Genomic DNA, 26,832 nt, shown 5'->3' with positions numbered 1-26,832 from the left:
GGGGAGCTAGTGCAGGTATCTGGCTGTGGGGTAAAGCTCTCGGGGCTGTGCTTCAGGGTGGTGTGGTTGGAGCAGTGGTCAGGTGACTGGGAAGGGGCGGGAACAGACTGCTGGCAGGGAAATCAGTTTAGAAATGACCATAAATAGCTCTGCTATCAACACCCCCCCCCCCCCCCCCCCCCCCCACTTACCCTGCCTTCTCCTCTTTTCGGATTTCTAATAATGGCATTCCTATTCTTCTAGTCCCAGGGACCCAGGGATGGAAGTCTGAGTCACTCTGACTCCTCTCCCTGCCCAAGTCCTGTCAGCTGCAATTTCTGCTGATTCTATCTCTACCCGGTCTCTGGAGTCTTAAGGGTCCTGCCAGGACGTTATGTCAGGCTTGCACCCGGTTCAGGGACTCTTGGCCTCCCTTGCCCAGTCCTGATCCTCTATCCCCCAACACCCCCTCACGGCTACTGTCAGACTTTACGCCCTGCCTGCAAACATACCAGGAAACTAATGCTCAGGTGGGTGAAGTACAAGCCCCTCACCTCTCCCAGCCTTCTTGTCCAGCCTTCTCCCAGATCTTAAATATCTTTTTTTATTAAAAAAATTTTTTTTAATGTTTTATTTATTTTTGACAGAGAGAGAGAGAGAGACAGAGACAGAGCATGAGCGGGGGACGGGCAGAGAGAGGGAGACACAGAATCCGAAGCGGGCTCCAGGCTCTGAGCTGTCAGCACAGAGCCTGACGCGGGGCTCGAACTCACGGACTGTGAGATCGTGACCTGAGCGGAAGTCAGACGCTTAACCGACTGAGCCACCCAGGTGTTCCCAGATCTTAAATATCCTTAAGGGCCAGCTTGCTGGATGCTCTGACCCTACGCTCACCAGGCTCTCCCTCATCAGAAATAGTTTTGGCTTTGAGAGATGCCTCACTGTCATCTAAGCTCTTCTTGGGACACTTGCCTCTTGTGCCTGGTTTGTGGTGATTGCACACATGTGTGTCTGGCTCCCAAAGGGATTGAGTGATGAGCATTTTTGTGCCCCCCACAGAAAACTTGCGTATGACCTCGTCTCAATAACTAATTGCAGTTTGATTAAAAATATGGAAAGGTATGGGGTGCCTGGGTGGCTCAGTCAGTTGAGCATCTAACTCCTGATTTCTGCTCGGATCATGATCCCAGGGTCTTGGGATTGAGTCTCAAGTTGGGCTCCATGCTAAACGTGGAGCCTTCTTGGGATTCTCTTTCTCCCTCTGCCCACCCCTCTCTAAAATACAATTTAAAAAAAATTTAAAAAAAACATGGAAGGGTGGAGTTTCACTTCTGCTGACACCAAACTGGAGGATCTGAGCATTTTTCCTTTAAACACTATCTTTCTATGAAGTGTAGTTAATAGGGATTCTGTTTTCTCCTTTTTTCTTAAAAGAGCAATAGACTAGGAGCCACATACATGGGTAGGAACTAGAGTTCTGCTACTTCCTGGCTCTGTGACTTTGAGTAAGTGTCCTAACCTCTCTGAGCCAAAGGAGTTGCCACCAGCTGCCTTGCCAAACGGGCACTGTATGGAGAAGGCTGGCATGGAGCTGGAGCCCTGGGAGGCAGGGAGTAAGAAGCAGTTTAATCTCGAGACTTTGCCTCAACTGCCCTGGGCTGCTACTATGTTTGCGAAAAACACATGTGCCCCCACCCTGATCCCTGTGCAGGTGAGGGCTGGATTCTGGAACACACCGAGGCTTCTGTGCTGCCTCTCACTGGGGCCTCTGACACCCTGGTCTACCATGTAAAGGAACAGATGAGCCCCTGGGGACAGGCAGCAAATTCTTCCTGACCTTTTCAGAAGTGGTAGTCTGGGTAGTTGACATACATTAACTGAATCTCATTGTTTGGGCCAGAAGGATTCTCAGGGGGTCCATTCTCCCCGTTGACAGGTATGGACACTGAGGCCCAGGTGCCTGATAAGAGCAGGATGGCATAAATCCAAATACCAGAGGCCTCCAAGGTCTTTGATGGTGTTTTGAGCAAGAGAATTGGGAACGGAGTGAAAGGGATTAGGAGTCATTCTGGGACACGCTGGCCCAAGATCAGGCCTCTGACTGAGACCTCAGACTTTGAGGGGGTCCAAAAGCAACCTCCCCTTGGACCCAGTCTGCTGGATCTCAGGGCCAAAGCAGTAGCTCCGTCTGGCTGGGACAGGGAGAAGAAGCACTAAAGTCGGTAATTCAAGGTCGCTTTCCTGGCCCAGCCCCATCTGGCAATGTTGACTGTTGAGGCAATGTTAGGGGAGAGCTGGGGACACAGGGCAGAACGTTGGTTGCTAACGTTCGGAGTGAGATGGTGTGACCCGGACAGTGGGGGCTGGGGTCAGATTTTTCTAAATAAAACCCAGCCCGGGCTGGTGTCCCATTTCAAGAACATGGGTGAGGAGAGTTTAGTCGCTGATGACAGAACCAATCAGTATGGTCTTGTGCGTGTAAACAGACAAACATGGACCTGTTTGTCAGGGTGGGGGCTGAGCTCGCTCATTCAGTCCAGGCTGCACGAGGACTCATCTGGATCGTGATAAGCCATCAACTACAACCGCTGAGCACAGGGTGTGCTCGGAGCCTTTTTACTTACGTTATTGCACCCACGTCTCCTGGGAGCCCTGTGGCTGTTACAATTGCCATTTCGGACGGGGGCGGAAAAACAGACTCTGGCTATGCCGGATGACTTCGAGGATTAGCCGCTTGACCTTCTGGGGAGAAGCAGAGGAGAGAGTTCGGCTCTTGACTCCGGACAGTCTACGCAACCCGTGGAGGGGACAGGAGTATCTGAGAGCGCACCTGAAAAGAGCCGACGTGCCCGTGGTCTCAGTTCAGGAAGACGGAACCCGCGCTTGGTTAAGGCGAAGGAGTTTCCGCCCAGCAAACGCCAAGGGCGCGGGAGTTTGCTCACTATGGGGGGATTAAGCTGATTCGTCAGCAACTGACACCCTGGCTTAAATAGGGCGTCCTGGAGAGAGGGGCTCGGCTCGCTACCTGCTGCCCTGAGCCTCCAGCTCCGGCCCCCGCTCGCGGGCCGGTGCGCGTCTCCCCCGCCTCTCCCCGGCAGTTCAGCGGGGCTGCGCGCGGCGCCAATGGCAGCGCGGGCTGCGCGCTGGGGCGGGGTCGGGCCTGCGCGGGGGCCTCCCGAGGGGTCCGGCTCGGCCCCGGCCCCTCCTCCTCCCCGGCGAGGCCCAATCGGGTGGCGGCCCCCGGCAGCCCCGCCCCGCCCCTGCCCGCGCCCGGGCGCCTGGAGGGCCTTGGCAGCCCGCCGCCAGGCAGCCGGGAGCAGCACCGGCGCTCGGATCTCGCCCGCCGCGGTCGGTTCGCTCGCCTGCTCGGCGGGATGGCTGGCTACCTGCGGGTCGTACGCTCGCTCTGCAGGGCCTCCGGCTCCGGTCCGGCCTGGGCGCCGGCAGCCCCGACAGGCCCCAACTTGCAGGAGCAGCCGCGGCGCCACTGTGAGTGCCACGAGGAGGGTCCGGGCGGGGCGCGCGCCCGGCACCGCGACGTGGCGGCCTCCCGGGCGGGGACCGGGGAGCGCGACTCGGGGCGATCGCGGGCCGGGGACGGCGGGGTTGGCACACAAAGAGCCGGGGGGGGGGCGGGGACTTGAAGGACGGTGGCAGCTGGTGGCCCGGGAGCTGCTGGTCCTGCGGCCCTGCGCGGGCGGGGATTCCGGGCTGCTCCGCGCCCCCCCAGCTATTCCCGTGGCGGGTGCTGGGGGTGTCCCGGGCCCGGAGGGTGTCCTGCGCGCCCTGCGCCCCGGGAGGGGCCAGGCCAGCGAGTAGGGGGCTGGAGCGCCAGGCCCGGTCTCCCCGTGAGAGGGAGGGTCTCGGCGCGGTCCCTGCTCAGACAAAGGCGGGGAGACGGCCTCCACTTCCCTTTCCTTTTCAGCCGGGCGCGCTGTAATCCCTCCTCGCTGTCAGGCCCGCGTCAGCTATTTTTGGAGCCATTTACGCGACAGCTGGAGGAGCGTGCTTTTGATTTTCCCTTTTGTTTGGACACCCCCCACCCCTCCCGTCGCACTTAAGTCTCCATCCTGGAGCCTCTCCTTGGCCTGACCTGCGTTTTCTCGCCAGCCGGTTCCTACGCTGCTCCGCCGGCCCCACTCACCCGACTGCCAGACTGGGTGATTGGGCAGCTGCTCCAAAATGTCATTTTCCCCACTAGTTACTCCCTGCTTCTGTGGTGCCCTTAGCACCCTGCTTAGGAAAGAAGACAGTAGTCGGGTCATAATAAGCAGGATTAACCTGAACCCCCATTACCCTCGCAGGCTGCCCTCTGTGGCATGTGGCCTGGACTGTGGCTCTCCATTGCCAGCTACAAAAGGCAGGGAGAATGTAGGTCCCTTGGCCCTGTCTCTTGCCTGTTGCCACGGAAACCCCTTTCCTGACCTGGCCTGGAACCCCTTGGAGTGAGCCAGGAGAGTGAGGAAGAGGGAGTGGGGCCCAGGCAGCCTGGCCTTACTGTTCCGGTAGGTAATCTTTAACTAGTGTGGGAGCAGCTGACCAGAATTGGGGAGGGGAAGGTGGGGGCAGAGCTTGGGCCCCAGCCCCCACCTCTCCTGCCAAGGAGAAAGGGACATTTCTGCTTTTGTACTTCTGGGATTTGTCTTGTAAGTGGTTAGCCCTGCAACTCCAGGGTTCCAAGTGCCCCCAGGCCCCAAACCACCTCTAGCAAAACAGCGTGAGAGTAAAGATATTTTCTCCCTTCTTGCCCCCTGCATTGATGGTAAAAAAAAAAGAAAGTTCTTTTAGCTGTAGGTCCTTCCAGAAGTTCCCAAGCTGGTTGGGTTATTAATGGGGAGAAGGCTTAGTGTTTGAGTTGGACATGAGACTTACAGCTGTGGCCTCTTCGAGCTTGTCACCCGGCAACACCACCGGAGACAGACTATTTGGCATTCCCCTTGATGACAAGGAACGGATACGTTTCTTTTGGCTAAAACACTCTGGTGTCTTTGCTGCTTGGTAACGCCACGGCTCCTAGTTTTGCATTTCCTAGGCCTCCAGCGATGGTTGGTGGCGGTTCTGATGAGCCAGATGTCGTGGAGGGGAGGGTGGGCTGTGCCCAAGCCCTCACTGTGAGAATGACTTATCTGGCCTTCCTTAGCTTCACTCCTTGCCTGGCAACTTCTTACTTTTCTCACGCTGCCTCTTCACTTTACAGATCTTGGTGACTTGCCTGCACTCTCAGATTCAAGGGCAGATTATTATTTAATGATTGTTGAAAGTTCTGGAGGCCCGCCTGGGGAGTTATTATGTGTTCCTCCCCGAGGCTTGTTTCAACTGCATCAGATAAGAACAGGGCTGCCCCATCAGAGGTGTTTTGGGTGGTCATGTTTAGGCCTGGAAGGTTTGGAGAAGTCTCTGGAAAGCCTGGGACCCGCCCCCAGGTGCTCCAGTTGAGCTGGGAGCCTCTGGCACTGGTTCCGTTCAGGTCATGAGGTGCTGGAAACTGCCTTCTGGTTATTGGAAGCCGGGCTCTGTGACCTGCCCTGGAGTTGACACTTGTGTACACGTTTAAAATGCCAGTGGAGGGGCGCCTGTGTGGCTCAGTCGGTTAAGCATCTGACTCTTGATCGTGGCTCAGGTCATGATCTCACGGTTCGTGGGATCGAGCCCCGTATCAGGCTCTGCACTGACAACTCGGAGCCTGGAGCCTGCTTCGGATTCTGTGTCTCCCTCTCTCTCAAGCCCTGCCCCCCGCCCCTCTCTCACTCTCAAAAATAAACATTAAAAAAAAAACACAAGTTTTTTTTCTCAGGGCAAGTTGCCCATTGCCTGGCAGAGACCCCTGTCCCATATATACATCTGTGCTGGTCTGGTGCAATCTGATGGTAAGAACTCAGTGGCCTCTATGTGGCAGTGCATCCCAGGAGCACATTTCATCCCAACAGGAGGTGGGGGCAGGGCAGCCCTTACTATAGACCAAATAGACTGTAACTTGACATTCATCTGTGACTTCAACAACTATCGTGCTTCTGCTGTGTGCCAGGCACGTGAAGGTGCTGGGGACAGAGCCAGGAGTAAGAGGCAAAGATTTCTGCCTGTGTGGAGCTTAAATGCTAATGTGGGGACTGTTAGTAAAAAGGTAGAAGTTGGCTAGCATGGCGTTTGGAGAACAAAGAGGCCAGGAAGGTGTGCGTGGAGGTTTGGACTTGGGGGGGGGGGGCAGGAAGCACAGAAAAGACCTCCTTGAAGAGTTACCGAAGGAACAAAGGAAACAGGCCATTTGGTTATGGGCAACAGGTGCCAAGGCCGTGATGAAGGAGTGTCTGATGGAGGAGAGGAATGTGTGATGGAGGAGTGCGTGATGGAGGAGTGTCTGAAGGCGGAGTGCCTGACAGAGGAGTGCCTGATGGAGGAGCGTCTGATGGAGGAGTGTCTGATGGAGGAGTGTGTGACGGAGGAGTGTCTGATGGAGGAGTGCGTGATGGAGGAGTGTCTGATGGAGGAATGCGTGATAGAGGAGTATCTGATGGAGGAGTGTGTGATGGAGGAGAGCCTGATGGAGGAGTGCCTGATGGAGGAGTGTCCGATGGAGGAGAGGAGTGTCTGATGGAGGAGTGTGATGGAGGAATGCATGATGGAGGAGTGCCTGATGGAGGAGAGGAGTGTCTGATGGAGGAGTGCGTGATGGAGGAGAGCCTGATGGAGGAGTGCCTGATGGAGGAGTGTCTGATGGAGGAATGTGTGATGGAGGAGCGTCTGATGGAGGAGAGGAGTGTGTGATGGAGGAGTGTCTGATGGAGGAGTGCGTGATGGAGGAGTATCTGATGGAGGAGAGGAGTGTCTGATGGAGGAGTGTGTGATGGAGGAGAGCCTGATGGAGGAGTGTCTGATGGAGGAGTGCCTGATGGAGGAATGTGTGATGGAGGAGTGTCTGATGGAGGAGTGTGATGGCAGAATGTGTGATGGGGGAGTGTCTGATGAAGGAGTGAGTGATGGAGGAGAGCCTGATGGAGGAGTGTCTGATGGAGGAGTACACCTTTGCTTGTGGGAGAAGCAGAGAGGGAAGAGTCCTGAGCCAGGCAGAGGTCAGGGGAAGGGGGTCAGTGACAGATGAGGTCAAGCGTTGTGGGGACCACACATTTTTGAAGACTTTGGCCTTTACTCTGACTGAAAAGGGAAGTTTTGCAAGGTTTTGAGAAGGGTATTGTGGCCTGATTTACATTTTTTTACAGCTCTTTTAATCTTTAAATTATTTTTTTAATGTTTATTTTTGAGACAGACAGAGACAGAGGGTGAGTAGGGAGGGGCAGAGAGAGAGGGAGACACAGAATGCGAAGCAGGCTCCAGGCTCTGAGCTGTCAGCACAGAGCCCCACATGGGGCTTGAACCCACAGACTGAGAGATCTGAGCCGAAGTCCATGCTCAACTAACTGAGCCACCCAGGAGCCTCCCCGCCGCCCCCCTCCCCCATTTACATTTTAACAGGCGCATTCTGGCTTCAGGGTCCTGGTGGGAGGGTGTAGTCATACTCTGGCAAGGTTATTGGCCCTGGGGATGGTAAGAAGTGGTTGGATTCTGGATGCATTTTGAAGGAAGAGCCAATAGGATGTTTCAATGGTTGGCACGTGCGTGTGAGGGAATGGGGAGGAGTGAAGGATGACCCCAAGGAAATCTCTTCCAGATTTGCTGCCCTGCCTTCTTGAGCTCCCAGGAACTGGGGGCTTCTCCCCACATGCTGCTGGGCCACGCCGGCTTGGCAGCGGCTTGGCAGCTTCTTGGCCGACAGCCAGGGCAGGCGTGTGGTTACGCACTTATTCTTGGGGGTGGCCATCTTGGGAGGGACCTTTAGCCTTGAGTTTGGAGCAGCAGGCCAATCCTGAAACAGGCGCCGGGTTTTGAAATCCTTACTTGGTGTTGGGTGCTCGGAATCCCAGACCCTCGAGGAGAGTTGGCCTCCCGGACTCCCTGTGGACTGGTGTAACTCCATCCCACACTCTGGCCAAGAGGCCAGTGTGCAACATGTCATCTGAAAATGTCACGGTGGCTGTCCCTTGGAAGCTTTCAGGGAGACCCCCGTGCTGTTCCTTGGGTTTCAGATTGTTCGTCATCTCTTGTCACCCAGAGAGGGGTGGACGATGGGGGTGGCTCTGCCGTATTGGCTGAACCACACACAGGGTCTCCCACTCTGATGCCTTGGGGCCTGTGTCCTCTGGAGGGTACGCGATAGGCCTGGAATCTTTGTGTAAAATCTCCTGGGTTGCTTTTGTTTTGAGTGGTTTAGATTAAAAATTTTTAAGCATTTATTTTATATTTGAGAGAGAGACAGACAGACAGACAGAGTGCGAGCAGGGGAGGGGCAGAGGAGAGCCAGAGACAGAATCTGAAGCAGCCTCCAGGCTCTGAGTTGTCAGCACAGAGCCTGACGCGGGGCTCGAACTCACGGACCGCGAGATCACGACCTGAGCCGAAGCGGGTCGCTTGGCTGACTCAGCCACCCAGGTGCACCCCTTGACTGATTTAGATTTTTAAAAACTTAAAAACCGTTATTTCTTATTTTTATTGTGGTAAAAATAGTGCATAACACAAATTTCCTGTCCTAGCCATTTTGAAGTGTGCCATTCAGTAGTGTTAAGTACTTTCTCACTGTTGGACAACCAACCCCCAGAGCTTCAGCATCTTGCAAAACTGAAACTCTGTATGTACCCGTTAAACAACAGCTCCCCATTCCCTCCTCCCCCAGCCGATGGCAACTACCATTATACTTTCTGTTTCTGTGAATTTGACTGCTTTTAGGTACCGCATGTAAGGAGAATCAGACGTATTTTTCTTTTTGCGACTGGCTTACTCTTCACATACTGTCCTCAAGGTTCATCCCTGCTGGAGCTGTGGCTTGTGTCCGCATCTTGCTAATTTTTAAGGCTGAATATTCCATTCTATGTGTATGCCCACGTAAAAAATATGCCACTTAAAATGTATTGACTTTCTGGGTAAGGTACGGGAATTGTGCAAAGCTTGGGCGATATGGTTATGAATTCCTTGCCTATTTATCACTGCTTCTCATTTATTTTAAGAATTCAGAAATGTTCATCGTCGCTGGATTGAAAGTGTGTGGGAAATGTGGCCGTGTTGCTTATATAAGTATGCCACAGTATAGGTCTGCTGGCCGTCCCAAGGGCAACTGGTTTTGTGGAATTTGAGACCAAAGAATGAGCAGCAAACGCTATTGAGGAAGGTCCAGATCCATCGCTCTTGCTCACAATGGCGGCACTTCCTTTTTCAATTTCTGAGCAAGCACATCCACATTTAAGTGGCGGGGAGCCCAGTCTGGGAGAAGCTCGAAATTGTGAACATCGTTTAACCTTTTGGAGGGACGTTTTTCTTAGCCCTCCTGGATCCGTTTCCAGAGTCCTGTTCTCTCGAAGGCTCATACCACATTCTGTTTTTCCCTTCGTTCCTTGAGGGACACTGGAGTTGTTTCCACCTCTTGCCTATTGTGAGTAATTCTGCTGTGGACGAGGGTGTACAGATGTTTCTTTGAGACCCTGCTTTTACTTATTTTGGATAGATATGCAGAAGTGGGATGGCCGAACAATATGGCGGTTCCATCTTTGATTTTTTGAGGAAGGACCACTTTGATTTTTTGAGGAAGGACCACACCGTCTTCCGTACCAGCTGCTGCACTGTCCATTCTCACCAGCTGTGCACAAGGGTTCCAGCTTCTCCACATGCTCACCAACACTTGTTGTTTTCGGCTTTGGGGTTTTGGGTTTGGTTTTGGTTTTGTTGGCAGCCGTCCTTGTGGGTGTGAGGTGGTATCTCATTGTGATTTTTGATTTGCATTTCCCTAACGATCGATGAGTGCTGTGGGACAACTTTTCATACGCTTATTGGTCTTTTATGTATCATTTTTTTGGAGAGATGTCGATTCAAGTCCTTTGCCCATTTATTAATTGGTTTTTGTGGTTGTTGTGTTGTTGAAATCACCTGATTTTAAAACCTTGGTCACCAATGCATATGCTTTTTTTTTTAATTTTTTATTTTTTTTAATGTTTTTATTTATTTTTGAGACAGAGAGAAGACAGGGCATGAGCGGGGGCGGGGGGGCAGAGAGGGAGGGAGACACAGAATCAGAAGCAGGCTCCAGGCTCCGAGCTGTCAGCACAGAGCCCGACGTGGGGCTCGAACCCACGGACCGTGAGATCATGACCTGAACTGAAGTCAGGCGCTCCACTGACTGAGCCACCCACGCGCCCCTGAATATGCTTTTTTAAAATCGCTGCGGGAGCCAATCAAGAGTCTCTGCTGCTTTGGCTTCCGTGCCCCCCCACACGCCCCCGGTTCTGGGAAGGGCCCTTTCAAGGAGGCTGTGCTCCTGACTTTGATAACTGGGCTGCTTGCTCTCTCTCCGTTATCTGTAGGTTTTCCCTTTCATACTCCTTTAGGCCAGGAACTATTATATTTTTTGATGTTTCAGGAAGAGGTGCTTAGCACCTGGTTGTAAATAAGTGGGCCCTGTGGTCTCTGAGGGTTTGACACCTGCAGGCACCACAGGGAGGGCTGCCTGCTGTGATCGTGACATTGAACTCCCAGATGGAGCAGGTGCGGAGCCCACAGGCTGCTGGGTCTGAAGCCCAAAACTTGAGTGGAGCCCAGCGAGGCAGAAACCTTTAAGACTGGCCACAAATGAATTCTCCTTAGGGATTATGATTATGGTAGCTTCAGTACATTAAAACAACCTTGATTAGCTCTCATGACATTAACTCATAGGAGATGCTCTTAAAAACTAAGCTAGCTTGAAGCACCCGGGTGGCTCAGTTGGTTAAGCGTCCTGCTCTTGATTTCAACTCAGGTCATGGTCTCACGGTTTCTTGAGTTTGAGCCCCGCATCGGGCTTGGCACTGAATCTCCTTGGCGTGGAACCTGCTTCGGATTCTCTGTCTCCCTCTCTCTCTGCCCCTCCCCTGCTCATGCTCTGTCTCTCTCAAAGATAAACATTAAAAAAAAAAAAAAATTAAAACAAAACGAAGCTAGCTCTTCAGTGGCCCAGTATACTTTCTGCGAGTCCTAAAGCCCTTTCTACACAAGCTTCCAGCCCAGAAAGGTGAAGGAATTCTGTGGCTTGGGTCCAAAGGCCCCTGTGCCTCCTGGAAAGGGGGGCGGAGAGGTGCCGGCTGAGCTCACCTTGTCCTCCAGGGAATGGAATGTTTGGAGTCTGTGTTTGCCTTCTGCTTCTCCATACGTGACCCCCGAGGGTGTCCAGAGGCCACACTGGGGCCAGAGACCTGGGATCAGTTCTGACATTGACACAAGCCACGCTTCCTGGGTCTCATTTGTCTTCCTAAATAACCTCCAAGATTCCTTTTAGATTAAGAAAAGAAAAAACAAAAAAACCTGTTTGCACATCTTTGGGAGACTATTTTTAGATTAAAAAAAAATCTGTGCACATGTTTGGATAGTGAATCATTTCGCTGCACATAATTCACCTTTTTCTTAGTGGGTTGGGGATGTCAGCACGAGTCATGGCTGTGGTGTGTGTTGTAGGGCAGTGATATGTGGGGGATCTGTTGGGTTTTGGTCACTTCTATTTTAAAATTTTTTAATGTTTACTTTTGAGAGAGAGAGAGAGAGGGAAAGAACATGTGCGCGCGTGTGCGTGAGTGTGGGGGTGGGGGGGAGGTTAGAGAGAGAGGGAGACAGAATCGCAAGCCGGCTCCACGCTCCGAGCTGTCAGCACAGAGCCCGATGCGGAGCTCGAACGCATGAACTGAGAAATCGCGACCTGAGCTGAAGTCAGACGCTTAACCGACTGAGCCACCCAGGCACCCCGGTCACTTCTGTTGTAAACGTGCTTAGGTGGTCATGCTTTTTCAGTGTCAGGGCCTGCTTTTCGTAGACGTCCGTCCCTTGCTGTCCACCTAGCAGATGTCGCTTCTTCTGACCGTTGGTGTTTTTAAGTGAACATCCTAATCCTTTCTTCTGATTCGCCGCCTCGTGTCTGGTAAGGCGGAAGATCCACGACGACATCTGTAAGGATTGTGCGTAACCTAAGAGTAAATGGGCCCTAAGCGAGGGCGGAGGGGCCTCTGCTGGGGACAGAGCCCAGTCAGTTCTCAGCTGTCTCACTCCGGCCCGGGTGTCAGCGGTGAGCGAGCCTTCTGATGGTCGAGGCCCGGCTGTAGGTTTTGCACCTGTCTTGTTGCCCTCCCTACTCTGCAGGGGCTGTTTCTTCCCAGGCCGTGGGTACCTCTGTGCTACAGGCTAAGGTTCAACAAGTCTCGCTCAAGGTAGCCTGCACTGATTTAAAATTTTTTTTTTTTTTCAACGTTTATTTATTTTTGGGACAGAGAGAGACAGAGCATGAACGGGGGAGGGGCAGAGAGAGAGGGAGACACAGAATCGGAAACAGGCTCCGGGCTCCGAGCCATCAGCCCAGAGCCCGACGCGGGGCTCGAACTCACGGACCGCGAGATCGCGACCTGGCTGAAGTCGGACGCTTAACCGACTGCGCCACCCAGGCGCCCCAAGCCTGCACTGATTTAATTGGATGGGTCATTTTCTTGATTTTTCTCAGGAATTCACTTCCCAGACTGTTGGTTTTTCTCATGAGTCAGACTTTCCTTGAAGAGCCTCCCCCGCACGGCTCCTGTCCTCCTCCGCTGTCGCTTTGGACCTTTGATGCTTCTCCGGCAGGACTGGCCAGCCTGCCAGCTTGGATCAAGGGTTCGGAGTCTCATTCTGGGTGCCCTAAGCCTCTGCTTGCCGCCGAGAAAGTGTGAATCCTGGTAGCTCTGTTGTCCTCAAGCTGTGTCACCTTTGGCAGGAAGCCGGCAAACTCTCCGAGCCTCAGTTGCACCACATTAAAGAAATTTTTTTTAATGTTTATTTATTTTTGAGAGACAGAGACCAGAGCACAAGCAGGGGAGGGGCAGAGAGGGAGAGGGAGACACAGACTCCGAAGCAGGCTCCAGGCTCTGAACTGTCGGTGCAGAGCCCGACACGGGGCTCCAACCCACGAGCCGTGAGATCGTGATCTGAGCCGAAGTCAGACGCTGAGCCGACTGAGCCACCCAGGCGCACCCAGAGTGGAGATAGCCATATTCCCTTTGGGAGTGGTTTGAGGATGAAAAGGAATCACGCAAAGGGGGTAGGGGACCACGTCAGGCACAGAGGAGGTGCGAGTGCAGTTTCCGTCCCCACTTAGATTTAGTCGGGCTCTTGTAACAAGGTTACGAGGAAACTCACAGAATCGCTGGGGTTGGGCCACAGCGCCTGCCCTCGGAACTAGGTGGCGACAGCCTGTAGGCATTCCCTCCCCTGCCTGCTCCCGGACAGGTGGCCCTGCTTGGCTCTGGACCTCTGGTTCTTGGGCTCCTCTGCGTTCAGATTCAGGCCACCATCTTTCAGTCCTAGCTGGCCATCCTCAGTGGGGGGTCCGGGTCCCCCCCCCCCCCCCACCAGGCGGCCCGGCCCGGGAGCTGGTCCTGCCGAGGGGGAGTGAGTGTGGGTAACCGAGCCCTGGCTGACACTGCTCTCCTGGGTGAAGGGCAGGTCCCGCGGGGGAGGAGAGGAGCTCGCCCAGAACGCGCCCCCTCCCCCAGAGGTATGATGCTCCGTGTCGCCCGGTCCTAGATGCCGACAAGAGGATCAAGGTGGCAAAGCCGGTGGTGGAGATGGACGGCGATGAGATGACCCGGATCATCTGGCAGTTCATCAAGGAGAAGGTAGTTCCCTCCCAAAGTGGGCGTTCAGCCCCCGCGCAGGCCCCCTCGTGCCCCTGAGCCACAGTCATCCGGGCTGATGCCTTGCCCTGGTCATCTGTTTCTAGCTCATCCTGCCGCACGTGGATGTCCAGCTCAAGTATTTCGACCTGGGGCTCCCAAACCGTGACCAGACCAACGACCAGGTCACCATAGACTCCGCCCTGGCCACCCAGAAGTACAGTGTGGCTGTGAAGTGCGCCACCATCACCCCCGATGAGGCCCGTGTGGAAGGTGTGAGAGTGCGGAGGCAGGTGGGCTGGGGGCGTGGGGGCCGTGACACGAACCCCGTCTCCCTGCGACTTTGCGGGAGGCGTTGGGGCCGTGGGGTTTCCTGCAGAGGAGGCTAGGAGGGCCGGTGAGGGGCTGGCACCCACGTGGGGTGTGGCAGAGCAGAATCCAGGCCCGTGGCATTGCTGCTGTGCCGCGCGGCTCTGGCCAGCACCGGTAGGTGTCGTGGGCCACGGACACGTTGCTGAAGCCGTCAGAGGAAGGGCAGCCTCCTCGGGCGCCCCTCTCACCTCCTGGACTGTCCTGCAGGCAGGTTTACAGAGACACCTCGGGGCCACCTCTGGCCAGCGGAGTGCCGCGTGTCAGCTTGTATCTTTCAGAGCTGCAGCGGGCTCTAGGGAGCGTCGCTAGTGTCTTGCCGCTGTCTTGGCCTTGCGGGTCTGTCCCCTGCCCCCTGCGGCTGCGGAGGGGTCTCAGAGAGGTGCGCTCACCAGGCTTGGACCGGCTGCCGGTCCCTGCTTCTGGGGAGCACTTTTGAGGGTTTCCCAAAACAATGGCACCAGTACGGGGCTAAAGGGGGTCACGTTTGGAAAATTCGAGAAAGGGTCGTTCAGGGGTGTGCAGAGCTCTTTCTCTCTGCCTGCGTCCTACGGCACGAGGGAGCTGGAAGGAAGCATTCGAAGCACATTTCCAAACACTCCAGACCTTCTTCCGTCTTTCGGGTTTGTACCTGACCCTGGGACATTGGGATCATTTAAGTGCTAAGCTCTTCTTTGTGGGGTTTCTTTTCATTTCTCCTGAACCCTGGGATTTCTGTACCCCTGTTTTATGGAGAAGGAAGTAGAGAGCCAACAGTCCCGGTAACGTGGGCTGGACTCCACGGTTCGTGGCAGTACTGAGGCCTGCCCTCTGGTCTTCTGGCCTCTGTCCAGCGAGACGCCATACTGCCAGAGTTCGTCAGACCGAGCTACGTCCACGCATGACGTGGGAATAATACACTAGCTGAAGGAGCCCCGATGTGCCAGGCACTGTTCTAGGCACTTTCCACAGAGGTTTATTTAATCCTGACAGCAACCCAAGATGCGAGGTATTTTTATCAGTAATTTCATTTTATAGCTCAGGTTAACTCACTGGCATAAAACTCACAGTTACAGGTGGTGGAGCTGGACCTTGAACCCAAGAAATCTGATCCCAGAGGGGCGCCTGGGTGGCTCAGTCGGTCGAGTGTCCGACTTTGGCTCAGGTCACGATCTCACAGTTATGGGTTCGAGCCCCACGTCGGGCTCTGTGCTGACAGCTCGGAGCCTGGAGCCCGCTTCGGATTCCGTGTCTCCCTCTCTCTCTGCCCCTCCCCTGCTCTCACTCTGTCTGTCTCTCTCTCAAAAAGAAATAAACATTAAAAAAAAATAAAAAAGAAAGAAGTATGGTCCCAGAGCCCACATACTTATATTTTAGACCTTCCCCAGGGTGATTTTTAGGGCTCCCATCTGGCTGCGTTCTTGCTCAGGGTTCAGATTTTGGTTGGAAGGTGGGGGCTGCAGTGGGGTCCCTTCACCTCTGTCCTCCTAGAATTCAAGCTGAAGAAGATGTGGAAGAGTCCCAATGGAACCATCCGAAACATCCTTGGGGGGACCGTCTTCCGGGAACCCATCATCTGCAAAAACATCCCACGCCTCGTCCCCGGCTGGACCAAGCCCATCACCATTGGCAGGCACGCCCATGGCGACCAGGTTGGCCACGGCAGGAGGCGGGACTCGGCTCTTCCTGGCCTGGGCCCCTCGCTCGGAACCCCTGGCCCGAGCCGTGCTCTTGTCTCTGCAGTACAAGGCCACAGACTTTGTGGTCGACCGGGCCGGCACGTTCAAGATCGTCTTCTCCCCGAAGGATGGCAGTGGCGCTAAGGAGTGGGAAGTGTTCAATTTCCCTGCCGGCGGCGTGGGGATGGGCATGTACAACACGGATGAGGTGAGGCCCTGGCGGGCGGCTCCTGCGTCCCCTCCTCCCTCGGGGGCAGCTTCGGGTTGGTGATGCTCACTACTCCCGCGTCAGTGGCTTGAGGAAGGTCCGAGGCCCGTGAGCCGATGCGTCTTGGCTGTGTTTCGAGGGGACCAGTGCATCTTGGCTATGTTTCGGGGGGACCTGCTGTGGACCTGGTGTGGAGTGAGGCTGGAAGACAGACCCCCGCTTAGCCAGATGCCCCCGCACTCACTCCCCGACACACCTCTGGGGGCGTGTTAGTTGTCTGGTCTCTTGGCTTAAGCAAGCTGGATGAGCAGTCTTTGCCCCTTCCCCGTCTCTTGGCTTTCGTTCCTTCTGCGGTTGGCCTCATTCTCAGGCTGTGAGGAAGTGACCACCGGCAGCTCCAGGCTTACCCCTGCCGACTTGGTTACCCTGTCAGAAAAGAGCGTCTTTTGCTCCTGGTTCCAGTGAAAGTTCCAGGCCTAGGTCACATGACCCTCTCTGAGCCAGTCATGGAGGGCTCAGAGAGGATAGGCTGGGACACACCGTCAACTCTAGAGACAGGCAGGTGGGCTGGGGGAGTTAGCTTTACCCCAGCCATACGGCCTAAGACCTGGGGAGCCCAGGGAGGGCTGGTAGCCCGCAGGCCGGCCGGGCCCCACGCCAGGGACCTCTCTCCCCCCGCAGTCCATCTCGGGTTTTGCGCACAGCTGCTTCCAGTACGCCATCCAGAAGAAGTGGCCGCTGTACATGAGCACCAAGAACACCATCCTGAAAGCCTACGACGGGCGCTTCAAGGACATCTTCCAGGAAATCTTTGACAAGTAACAGCCTCTCCCTTTATTCCTTCCCAGGGATCCCACAGCCCTTCTCTCCTGTCCCCCCGGGCCCCTGTCCTACGGGGTGGCCGCCGTCCCAGTGCTTTTGGCTCGGCTCGAGGAGAGATCCTCAACCTGTCAGCCTCCCGCCCTCTCCCCACAACAGGCCCTTTTGCTCCCAGGCACTATAAGACCGACTTCGACAAGAATAAGATCTGGTACGAGCACCGGCTCATTGATGACATGGTGGCTCAGGTCCTCAAGTCTTCAGGCGGCTTCGTGTGGGCCTGCAAGAACTATGATGGAGACGTGCAGTCGGACATCCTGGCCCAGGGTATGCTGGGAGCACCTGTTCCCCAAGGGGTGGATTGTGGGTCTTCTCCGGCTGGGGGGATTTTCAGACTCCCTTCGTAGAAAATGTGTCCAGTGTGGCAGCAGGACTGGGGCCGGCCGTCTCATTGCAGGGTTCCCCGTGGACAGCAGGGGGCAGGAGCTCTCCGGCATCTGAGGGAGGAAGGGTCACAAATTAGGTTTGGACTGGTGTATTACTAAGGCTGCTGTTACAGAAAAAGGAGAACCTAGGAATTCAAGTTCTAAGGGGCCAGGTGCGTCAGCTGTGAGGTTGTTCCTGTCCACGAAGCCAAGCGACTGTGCCTCCAGGTTTGGGCCAGGGTTGGCTCCAGTAGAAAAATGGTTTTGAGCACAACCGGGTACTTTTCGAATTACAGAGAATTCGTTTTGCACAGTCAACCTGTTGGCTGTAGGCGAATACTGGGGAAGATGGCAGAGCCCCAAGCCCTGGACGTCCTCTAAGAGATAATTCAGATTGCAACATAAAGCATGGACGAGACCCTTAGAGAAGTAGCCATAAGAAATAGCCCGATTGTGCCCGGCTGGCTCAGTCGGAAGAGCAGGCAACTCTTGATCTCAGGGATTGTGGTTTCCTGCCTCAAGTTGGGTGTAGAGATCACTTAAGAAATAAAAATCTCAGGGCGCCTGGGTGGCTCAGTTGGTTAAGTGCCTGACTCTTGATTTCATCTCAGGTTATGATCTCACAGTCGTGGGATTGAGCCCTGCGTCTGGCTCCACGCCGGGCCTGGAGCCTGCTGGAGATTCTCTCTCTCTGCCCCTCTCCCTACTTGCGTGCACTCTCTCTCTCAAAAAATAGAATAGAATAGAATAGAATTCTAAAGTAAAATCTTGGGCGCCGCCTGGGTGGCACAGTCGGTTAAGCGTCCGACTTCAGCCAGGTCACGATCTCGCGGTCCGTGAGTTCGAGCCCCGCGTCAGGCTCTGGGCTGATGGCTCAGAGCCTGGAGCCTGTTTCCGATTCTGTGTCTCCCTCTCTCTCTGCCCCTCCCCCGTTCATGCTCTGTCTCTCTCTGTCCCAAAAATAAATAAACGTTTGAAAAAAAAAAAAAATTTTAAAGTAAAATCTTAAAAAAAGAAAAGAAGAAATAGCCCAGTGGTGTTGGGCACAAGAGCAGTGCCCCACAAGAGTAGGGAGTAGACAACGTGTAGAGCAGAGAGCGGAAGAGAAAGAAGGGTACGTGAGATGGTTTGAGGTCTAGCTCCCGAGAAGGAAGGTGACGCCCACCCCGGGGTTGCAAGGAGAATGCATAAGAATTCCTGATGTTTCATAAAACCTTGGCCTTTATTTCAATAAGTGTGGTAGTGGTCCTCTTACTAGAACAATTCCTATCTCGGATGGAAGGATGAGAAGCCATAGCAGACGAGAGAGGCATGAAAGTTGCCCTTAAGTAAACAAGGAATGGGTGAGTGCGAAGGTCCAGGAAACATGGAGAAGGGACCCCTTCCCGTGTCTCAGCAGCAGAACTTCTCAGACAACGAATTTTCCTGGAGAAGTTTTTCGCTTTTTTCTTCTTGGGACTTAACACAGTTCTTATTTTGGTGCCATGGGGTGCTTTTGAATCCCAGGAGACCTTGACAATAGAAAAGGTTGACATCTGGATTTGGGAGAATTTGGAAATAAGTCACAAAGCTTTAAAGGAGCCTGCAAGAGAGGCAGACAGAGGGATCATTTTGATGTAGCTGGTGGCAGGCTTTCTGCTTTCTGCGTGAACGAACCGTGCGGTTGCGAGCCAGGCTGGGTGGGCAGAAGTCCTGGGGTCTTGGGCTCTGGGGGCCCCAGGCTCTGGGAACCCAGATGTATGTTAATAGGCTGATGACAGCCACTTTGAACGCCCCCCTGCCCTGTGCTGGGCTCTAGAGACCCACGACAAGGGTGGGCAAGCCCGAAACAGTGGCTGTCCTCCTGGGTGCCTTTGGGGGTCACGAGCTGAGGGGGTCTCCTCCCAGCAGAAGGGCAGGGGGACTCAACCCCGGTGGTCTGAGGAGGGTGGGTGCCGGCACCGAATGGAGGGTCTTTCCACCCTTCAGGCTTTGGCTCCCTCGGCCTGATGACGTCTGTGCTGGTCTGCCCAGATGGGAAGACCATCGAGGCTGAGGCCGCTCATGGGACGGTCACCCGCCATTATAGGGAGCACCAGAAGGTGAGTGTAGGGACCGTGGTCGCATGCCCATCTGTCCCAGGGGCTCAGAACCCACTGGCTCTGAGGGCTGGGGGGATGGGACTGACCCGTCAGCCTACGGGTGGGCGGTCGCGTCCGGGTGGCCCCCTTGTTGGCCGGTTCGGCTCCCGATCCCCCTACGACCCTCGCCCCCAGGGCCGGCCTACCAGCACCAACCCCATCGCCAGCATCTTTGCCTGGACGCGTGGCCTGGAGCACCGGGGGAAGCTGGATGGGAACCAGGACCTCATCAGGTGAGCGGAGAGGGAAGGGCCTGACCTGGCCCAGGGCAGCTTCTGGGCGGGCTCTGTATCGGGGCCTCACTCTGGCCCGCCCCCTGCAGGTTTGCACAGACCCTGGAGAAGGTGTGTGTCCAGACGGTGGAGAGCGGAGCCATGACCAAGGACCTGGCGGGCTGCATCCATGGCCTCAGCAAGTGCGTGGCTGGTGGCACAGGGAGGGGCTGGCCTTCTGGGACCTTCTTCCCTGGGTGGGAAGAAGCCAGAGGACCCTCTTAGAGGCACCTCCCCCCCTCCTCATCCTCAGGTCAGCTTAGCTGCCAAGGGCCTGGGGTGGGCCAGGTCCACAGCCCTGAGACCCTGTGAGTTTGCCCCCATCCCCGAGGCTAGGGGCTCAGAGCCTTGCCGTCCCCGTCTGTACAAATGTCTGAAGTTGTGTGGCCCTTTGGCGACGGGCCCTAGGCAACCTTTGACGCGCAGCCTGGGCGTGCCACGCCCCACGGGCACGGGAGGGCAGCTCCTCGGGTGCCCAAGTTCAGGCTCTGCCCGGACTCAGGCTGGAGCCGCGCCTCACGTGAACGGTGTTCTCTCGGCAGCGTGAAGCTGAACGAGCACTTCCTGAACACCTCGGACTTCCTGGACACCATCAAGAACAACCTGGACAAGGCCCTGGGCCAGTAGTGGGGGCGGGGCGCGGCCCGCAGCGGGCGGGCCGGGGTGGGGGGGCAGCGGGCCGCGGCTGAGCCTCCCGGCCCCTCTCAGGAGGCCTTTCTAGGGGACGTTTTTTATAAGCAAGATGTTTTTAAGAATATCTGTGTGTTTCCCCTCATGGTGATGTGAGGCAGGAACAGCGTGTTTTACCTCAGCCAGTCAGTGAGTTTTGCATACTGTAATTTATATTGCCCTTGGAACACATGGTGCCATATTTAGCTACTAAAAAGCTCTTCACAAAACCGTCTGCTGTGTTTGTGCCCGAGGGATGAGGCAGCCCGGCCCGGGGCCCCAGAGAAAGAGGCCCTCAAAGGGCCTGTGGATTCCACCCACGTCCCAGGCCTCCATTCACAGGGGCCACCGTGAGGCGAGGGGACCGGGCAGCAGTGAGAGTGTCCTGAATTCTACAGGAGCCGCCCGGCCAGCCGCTGGGCCTGTGGTGTGCAGGCCTGAAATTACCAAACACGATCCGGTTCCTATATGCTGATCTCCACTTGGGGATTGTTACCACTTCCTGGTAGATTCTGGTTGCATTGCCATTGATTGATTGATTTTTTTGCTTTGTTTTCACCTCCTAAACATCTTGAGACCTCTTTATTTACCCTTTGCTTGGTCCTCAGAATGGGTTTCCCACAGCGGTGGCTTCACGGCCCTCTGCACGGCTGCCTGGGGCTCGGGGCTGGGACTGTGAATGGAGGTCCCGTGTAGTCTAGGCCCATCGGGTCCCTAACTTGGGTTCCTCCTCGCCATTCTTTGGCAAAACCAGAAAAGTAAGATGGAAAGTTGCAGTAAAGCAAAACAGATCCAACTTGAAGGGCTATCTTTTCATGCAGGGAATATATTCTACTTTTGGGGTCTCAATGCCCGGGGCGGGGGGGGGGGGGAAGAGTTGTGCCATTTTCACCTGATCTAACAGATACTTGGCGACCCAAAGTCCATTTCCCCAGTTTCCAGGGTTGGGGGCAGGGGAGACTCTCAAGGCTCTTGAAACTGGGCAGCTGGGACCTCGGTAGCTCGGAGATGGGTTCTAACCGCCCCTCACCCTGGTGGCCTCCGTGTATTTGAAGGACCGCGCGTCTGCAGTAATCATACTGAACTCCCAGGGCTGTGGGAAGAAAAGCTGGTGTGCTGGCTCTGCTTAAGGGCCAAAGGTTTCCGGCCCCTTCTTGCCCGTCAGTAGGAAGGGCTGGCAGCCTCGGAGGTGCAGTCTGGCGTCGTGAGCTGGCTTCTGTCCTGGTACCCTGTCGGTGGGTCAAGAGGAGAAGCGGCTTTTCTCTGCAAGTGGTGGGAATTCTGGGGCCTTGGCCGCAGCCCTCCTCTCTTGGGCTTGGAGCGGCTCCCTGTAGGCGCCTGGCCCTGCAGGTGGCCATTCCAATGCCAAGGATGGTCTGAAGGATGGTCTGCGTTTCTTCCTCCTCCTCGGAGAGCAAGCGACGGATGCCCTGCTGTGTGGGGCAGGGCAGCTTTGTTGGGAGTTCCTTCTGGGGGAGGGGTGAGGACCAAGTCCCCAAGAACCACGGGAAGAAGCACTCACAGTCAACCTCGCTAAAGAATATTCATTTATTTATAATTATTGCTAAGTAAACTTCTCTCTTAAACGGGAACATAAAAACACAGTAGGGCTTTGCACAAGTGGAATTTCTAAACAGTTGGTTCGTATACACGTCAAAATAAGTTAGAATGGAATTCGTCCAGGAGTTTCCAAGTCACCCAAGAGGCCGCACGCCTCTGTTGAGAGGTTGGGGAGGGGTGAGGACAGGAGCCTTGCCGAGACCACCCCCCAGCTCAAATTGTTTAAGTTGTGCTGTTTCCTTCTCTTAGCTTTGCCTGGGTCCAAGGCACAGGGCAGGGGGCGTTCAAGTATTGAACCTCGCAGAGGGCCGAGCTGATGGCAGGGCTGGGGGACGAAAGGAGAGCCCCGCCCTGGGGGCCAGACCGTCTCCCTTGGGTTTTCAAGACCAAGGCCACTGCGCTGGCAGGAAAGAGGAGGAGGAGGAGGAGGAGGAGGAGGAGGTACAGGGTTCTTTTTGGTACCAGGGGAGAAAGACATTGTGGGAAGAGGTAGTTTGCAGGGGGTGATGCTTCTGCTCAGCAGGAGAAAATGTCTTCTACAGTGACGGGGGTCACTGCCACCTGAGGGTCATCATGGCGGGCACCTGGGGGGCTGGGGGGGGCCTCGGGGTTCTGGAGGGGAAAAGGCTCCTTTGAGCCCCCAGTCCTCTCGTTTGTTGCCTCTTAGCATGAGCTTAAGCAGAGAAGGAAGGGGCACCTGGCTGCCTGATCCCGAGGCCACCTTGTCCTTCCCTCAGTCCTGAGCACAGCCACCCTGAAGCCTGGCTTGGTCCTTCACTAAGGGTACAGCTTTGGGGGTAGTCAGCTGCATTTCAAACTGGTCCCCCCCCCCCACCCCACCCTGGCTGTTCCCCCTCCTTTCCTGGTTTCTGGGCCGAAGTTGGTGGCTTCACCTCCTTCGTGCCTTTGGGGACAGCCCTGCCTGCCCCTCTCCACTGAGGCCTCAGGAGGCGAGTGGGCAGGAGTCCGGGTGCCCTAGCATTCCTGAATGTACTATTTCACGCCCTGGGCCTGTCTTCGGTTCCCAGGGCAGGAGCTGGCGCGGGGACAGAGGCGATGAGAGTAGGCAAGCAAGGGAGGGAGCTGTCGGCTGAGCAGAATCGAGCAGCCTTGGCCGCTGAGGTGGGTGGTGCAGAGCGAGTCACTGGCTGGAGAGGCCGGGCAGGGGCGGAGGGCCTGCCCAGCTCTGCGTCCTGCCTCTCGCCAGGGCCCGAGGCTCCCTGCCAGCCCCCCTCCGCGCCGGAGTCCCGCCTGGCGGGCCACCGGAGCTCAGGGAGGCGTGAAGCGCTCACGGCACACGAGGGAGCTTCCATTAGGAAAAAGAAAATGATCTCCAGCAGAAAGAATAGGTGACAGAGTTGGAAAGGAAAAAAAATAATAAATTACCTTCAAAATACCCCTTTTGCTCAAAATTTTTTTTTTCTCTATGGTCTTCATTTTCTTTTTAACTATGTTGTTCTTTCTGGGAACCTGTTGAGTCTTGGCTGTCCCCATCCTCAAAATGGATACTTGTTAATAATAAAATACTCCAGCCACCCCCCAGGTGGTCCTTGGCCTCCTCTGGGGACAGCCCCTCTCAGTCCCCGTGATCCCTTCGCTGTGCCCTGCCCCTCACTCGAGGGGGCCCCCATCTGTCTCAGTGTGTGCCCAGCGAAAGGCACATCCCAGCTTTGTTCACATCGGGGGACCCCGGTGCGGGGACCAGTTCAGCACAGAACCGGATGACATTTGTTGAAATCCACTTTAGGGACACCCACTTTTAAATGGCTGGAGGGGGGCCTTCTGGGGGCTGGCTGGAGCAGGCATTCGCCGGGGGCTGGGCTACACCCTGCTTTCCTAAGGCCAGGACCGGGGCGGCATGCATGCCTGGCTGCAGGAGAGCGCGGGAGGCACCAGGAGGTAGAAGGCAGAGGGCCCTGCCTGGCTGTTTATGGACAAGGTGGGGAAGGGGGGGCTCTGGGGCCTGGGCTTTTGGCGGCCCAGGGGCTGGTGAGGGATCGGGGGGGGGGGGGGGGCAGTGCTGACCAGCACAGGAGCTCAAACATCCCTAGAGGCAGGAGTTGGTCCAGAGGAGAAACAAGGCAAGACTCACGTTCTCTCTTCCTCCGGTGCCGGGACCCCAGGAGGAGCCGACAGGAAGCGCATCAAACCCCTCCCCACTGGCTGCCCCAGCTCGGCTGGGCCCCCGGAGAGACCCACGGACCCGTGCCCCTGTGACCTATCCCCCAACGGCCCCGATCAGCATTCCTCCCACCCTCCCACAGCAGCAGGCCAAGGAGACCCAGAGCTGGGCCTCCTGTGCTCTCCTTCCTCCCCCAGATGCCTGGGGCCTGGGCCTGGTTCACAGCTGAGGCCAGTAGTACAGTCTCCATTTGGTCTACGGGTCCCGAAGTGGTGCAAACGACTCCGTGGGAGGGGAGGGCTCGGGACAGCGGGGCAGTAGCTTTCTCAGCCGCGGGAGATGCGCCCGCGGCACGTGGGTCTCCCCCCGCGTCCCAAGCCCTCCTCGCCCTGTGGGCGCCCGGCTTGTGCTATAGCACGTTGTAGTAGGCCATCTCCTTCATGGCCTGCTCGGTGAGGACGCTGGCCTCGGTGCTGCTGTGCACGCCAGCGTACGTATAGGCGTTCTCGAAGTCTTCCGTCTCCTGCTGGCTGTCAAGCTCCGAGGGGTCCGTGCCCGTCAGCTCCATCATGGGGTCTGCAAGAGAGGCGCGCGTGAGGCCCGGATGCCGCCTCGTGGGAAGAGCCAGGCCCTTCTACACGGAGGCAGAGGACCTTCCTACGGGATTTCCTAGTCCTTGCTTCCAGAGGATTCTCAGCTGCCTCCCTTCCTGCACGGAGAGGCCCCCAGGCTCCCTGTGGCTTCTCACCTGGGTCACCAGGCCTGAGCCCTAAAGTTGTGTGGGTGGGTGCAGGGCTGGCCTTGAACTTTTCTTTGTCATGCCTCTCTTGCCCCTCCTAGGGGTCCTCTGCAGGATCTCTTGGCCACATGCAAGCCTGCTGCTCTCTGTCATGTTTCTGCAACACCACTCGCTTAGCACGAACTGCACGCGTGGTACTTCTCACGAATACTCCCAGCAACCCCGTGTAGGAGGTCAAAAGGAAGTTCAGAGAGGTTAATCAACTTGCCAAAGGGCACCCAGCAAAAGCACTGTTGTTTTAATTTTGTTTGTTTATTTTTGAGTGAGCGAGAGAGACAGAGTGCGAGCGGGGGAGGGGCAGAGACAGAGGGAGACGCAGAATCCGAAGCAGGCTCCAGGCTCCAAGCTGTCGGCACAGAGCCCGACGCGGGGCTCGAACTCACAAACCGTGAGATCATGACCTGAGCTGGAGTCAGACGCTTAACCGACTGAGCCATCCAGGTGCCCCGAAAGCACTGTTGTTTTGATCCACTGTTCTGCTCTGCCTCAAATGGCAGGAGGGAGGGGCGCCTGGGTACCCCAGGTACAACAATCAAAAATGTCTCCAGACTCAGCCAAACGTCGGCAGACTCACCCCCAGTGGAGAACCAATGGTGTGAGGGTAACCTCACCCCTTACCGACGAGCGGTTCAGGAATGAATTCAGGCCAGTGAATCACGAGGAAAGGCCTGTGTGTGAAATCTCTGAAGTCACCCAATTCTCACTGGTTTCCTAGAGCAAAAGGGAAGAGGCTCTTACTCTCCCCACTGGTTGTGCACAAGGAAGCACACTGCCCTGATGACTGTTGGCAGCCATCTTGTGACCATGAGGAAAATCACAGCTAATGCCTCAAACAGACGGAGGGAGCCTCCCCGCCCCGTGTCATTATTATGGGGCCGAATCAGCCAGCTCTGAAGAAGGCCAGCCTGAGTGTGCGTGTGTGTACGTGCACCCAGAGCATCTGACACACTGTGAGTCTTCCTGACTGTCAAGCCTGAGCTTCTCAGATCAAGGTTATACGCGAGAGGCAGGCTGGCTTGGGTCCCAGCCATTCCAGTGTCAATCACCTTACTCCCTGGTGCAGCCAGCAAGAAAGCCGTCCTGCACATTCCTGGTGACTGACCTCACGGGACAGAGCCTGTGCCTTCACCACCCCCCGGGGTCAAGGTGTGCAGAGACCTGTTTCCAACGGGAAGAGTTCTTCTCTGCTCCCTCCCGGTAGGTTAGATGCATGGCAGGTCTGCGGGGGGCAGGGGCTCTCAAACTCTACCGCACAGAGAATTATCTCAAGTGCTTTAAAGTGCTGGCACACCTGGGTGGCTCAGTCGATTGAGCGTCTGACTTTGGCTCAGGTCACGATCTCACAGTTGGTCAGTTTGAGCCCCGCATCGGGCTCTGTGCGGACATCTCGGAGCCCGGAGCCTCCTTCAGATTCTGTGTCTCCCTCTGTCTCTCTGCCTCTCCCTTGCTTGTGCTCTCTCTCTCATAAATAAATAAAAATTAAAAAAACCCCAGCCTATAAAGTGCCGATCCTCGGCCTTATGCCAGATCAATTACATCTGAATCTCTGGGGTTGCGACTCCGGCATCAGCATTTAAAAAATTCCCCGGGTGCTTCCAATGTGCAGCCAAGTTTGAGTGCCAGTCCTTTTAGAGTCTAGATCGAAGGTTCTCCAAGGGAGGTCCCTGATCAGCAGCCTCGGCATCCCCTGAGAACTTGCTGGAAATGCAAATTCTGCAGCATGACAGACGCAGACGTACAGACGCAGACACGCTGGGGGTGGAGCCCAGCCAGGTGTTTTAACAAGCTTCCCAGCGTTTCCAGTGAATACTAATGTCTGAAACCACCACCCTAGCTCCTTGTTTCTGAAACCCCACCGTGCAAACAAACCGCCCTGAGAGCTTTTTGGAAATGCAGATTCTGACTCAGCAGATCTGGGGTAGGGCTGAGCCTGCAGTTCTAGCGGGATCCCAGGTGATGCCCACCCGTATTGTTGGTTCTCGTGCCACGCTTTGCGGAGGAAGGGGCTACAGAGGGCACCGGTCTGCAGCCGACAGGGTTTCATCCTTGCCCCCAAGAACAGAAAACTGAGGACGCCTGTTTCTGCCAGAAAACCCAGGCCACTCCCTGGTTAGCTGCTGCAAAACCGATTC

General features: G+C 55.8%; 2 protein-coding genes and 1 long non-coding RNA gene across 7 annotated transcripts in view; 1 reads left to right on the top strand and 2 right to left on the bottom strand.

The window, feature by feature from the left end:
- Positions 1-1,374: 1,374 nt before the first annotated feature.
- On the bottom strand, positions 1,375-5,449 carry LOC147580462 (uncharacterized). Its single transcript, XR_015252928.1, has 3 exons — positions 4,405-5,449; positions 2,810-4,212; positions 1,375-2,721 (listed from the first exon to the last, which is right to left on the bottom strand). It is a non-coding gene; the product is annotated as an uncharacterized LOC147580462 (long non-coding RNA).
- Positions 3,333-20,449, top strand: IDH2 (isocitrate dehydrogenase (NADP(+)) 2). Its single transcript, XM_025919009.2, has 11 exons — positions 3,333-3,468; positions 13,591-13,682; positions 13,787-13,952; positions 15,519-15,679; positions 15,771-15,914; positions 16,596-16,732; positions 16,909-17,060; positions 19,127-19,239; positions 19,414-19,511; positions 19,601-19,693; positions 20,093-20,449. The coding sequence occupies exons 1-11, from the start codon at positions 3,354-3,356 to the stop codon at positions 20,175-20,177; spliced, it is 1,356 nt and encodes a 451-aa protein (XP_025774794.1). The 5' UTR covers positions 3,333-3,353; the 3' UTR covers positions 20,178-20,449.
- Positions 20,450-21,749: 1,300 nt separating this feature from the next.
- Positions 21,750-26,832, bottom strand: part of ZNF710 (zinc finger protein 710) — a 70,000-nt gene continuing 64,917 nt past the window's right edge. For all 5 annotated transcript variants that reach the window (XM_086711547.1, XM_086711548.1, XM_086711546.1 and 2 more), the window contains one exon: positions 21,750-24,477. In XM_086711547.1, coding sequence (XP_086567673.1) covers positions 24,311-24,477 — 167 coding nt within the window. In that variant the 3' untranslated portion in view covers positions 21,750-24,310. The remainder of the gene's footprint in view (positions 24,478-26,832) is intronic.

The sequence above is a fragment of the Puma concolor genome, chromosome B3, assembly GCF_028749965.1.
Source record: "Puma concolor isolate L17-30 chromosome B3, mPumCon1.1.hap2, whole genome shotgun sequence".
NCBI lineage: Eukaryota > Metazoa > Chordata > Mammalia > Carnivora > Felidae > Puma > Puma concolor.
The sequence above is the reverse complement of the archived record's forward strand: the minus strand, read 5'-3'. Positions and strand labels throughout refer to the sequence as shown.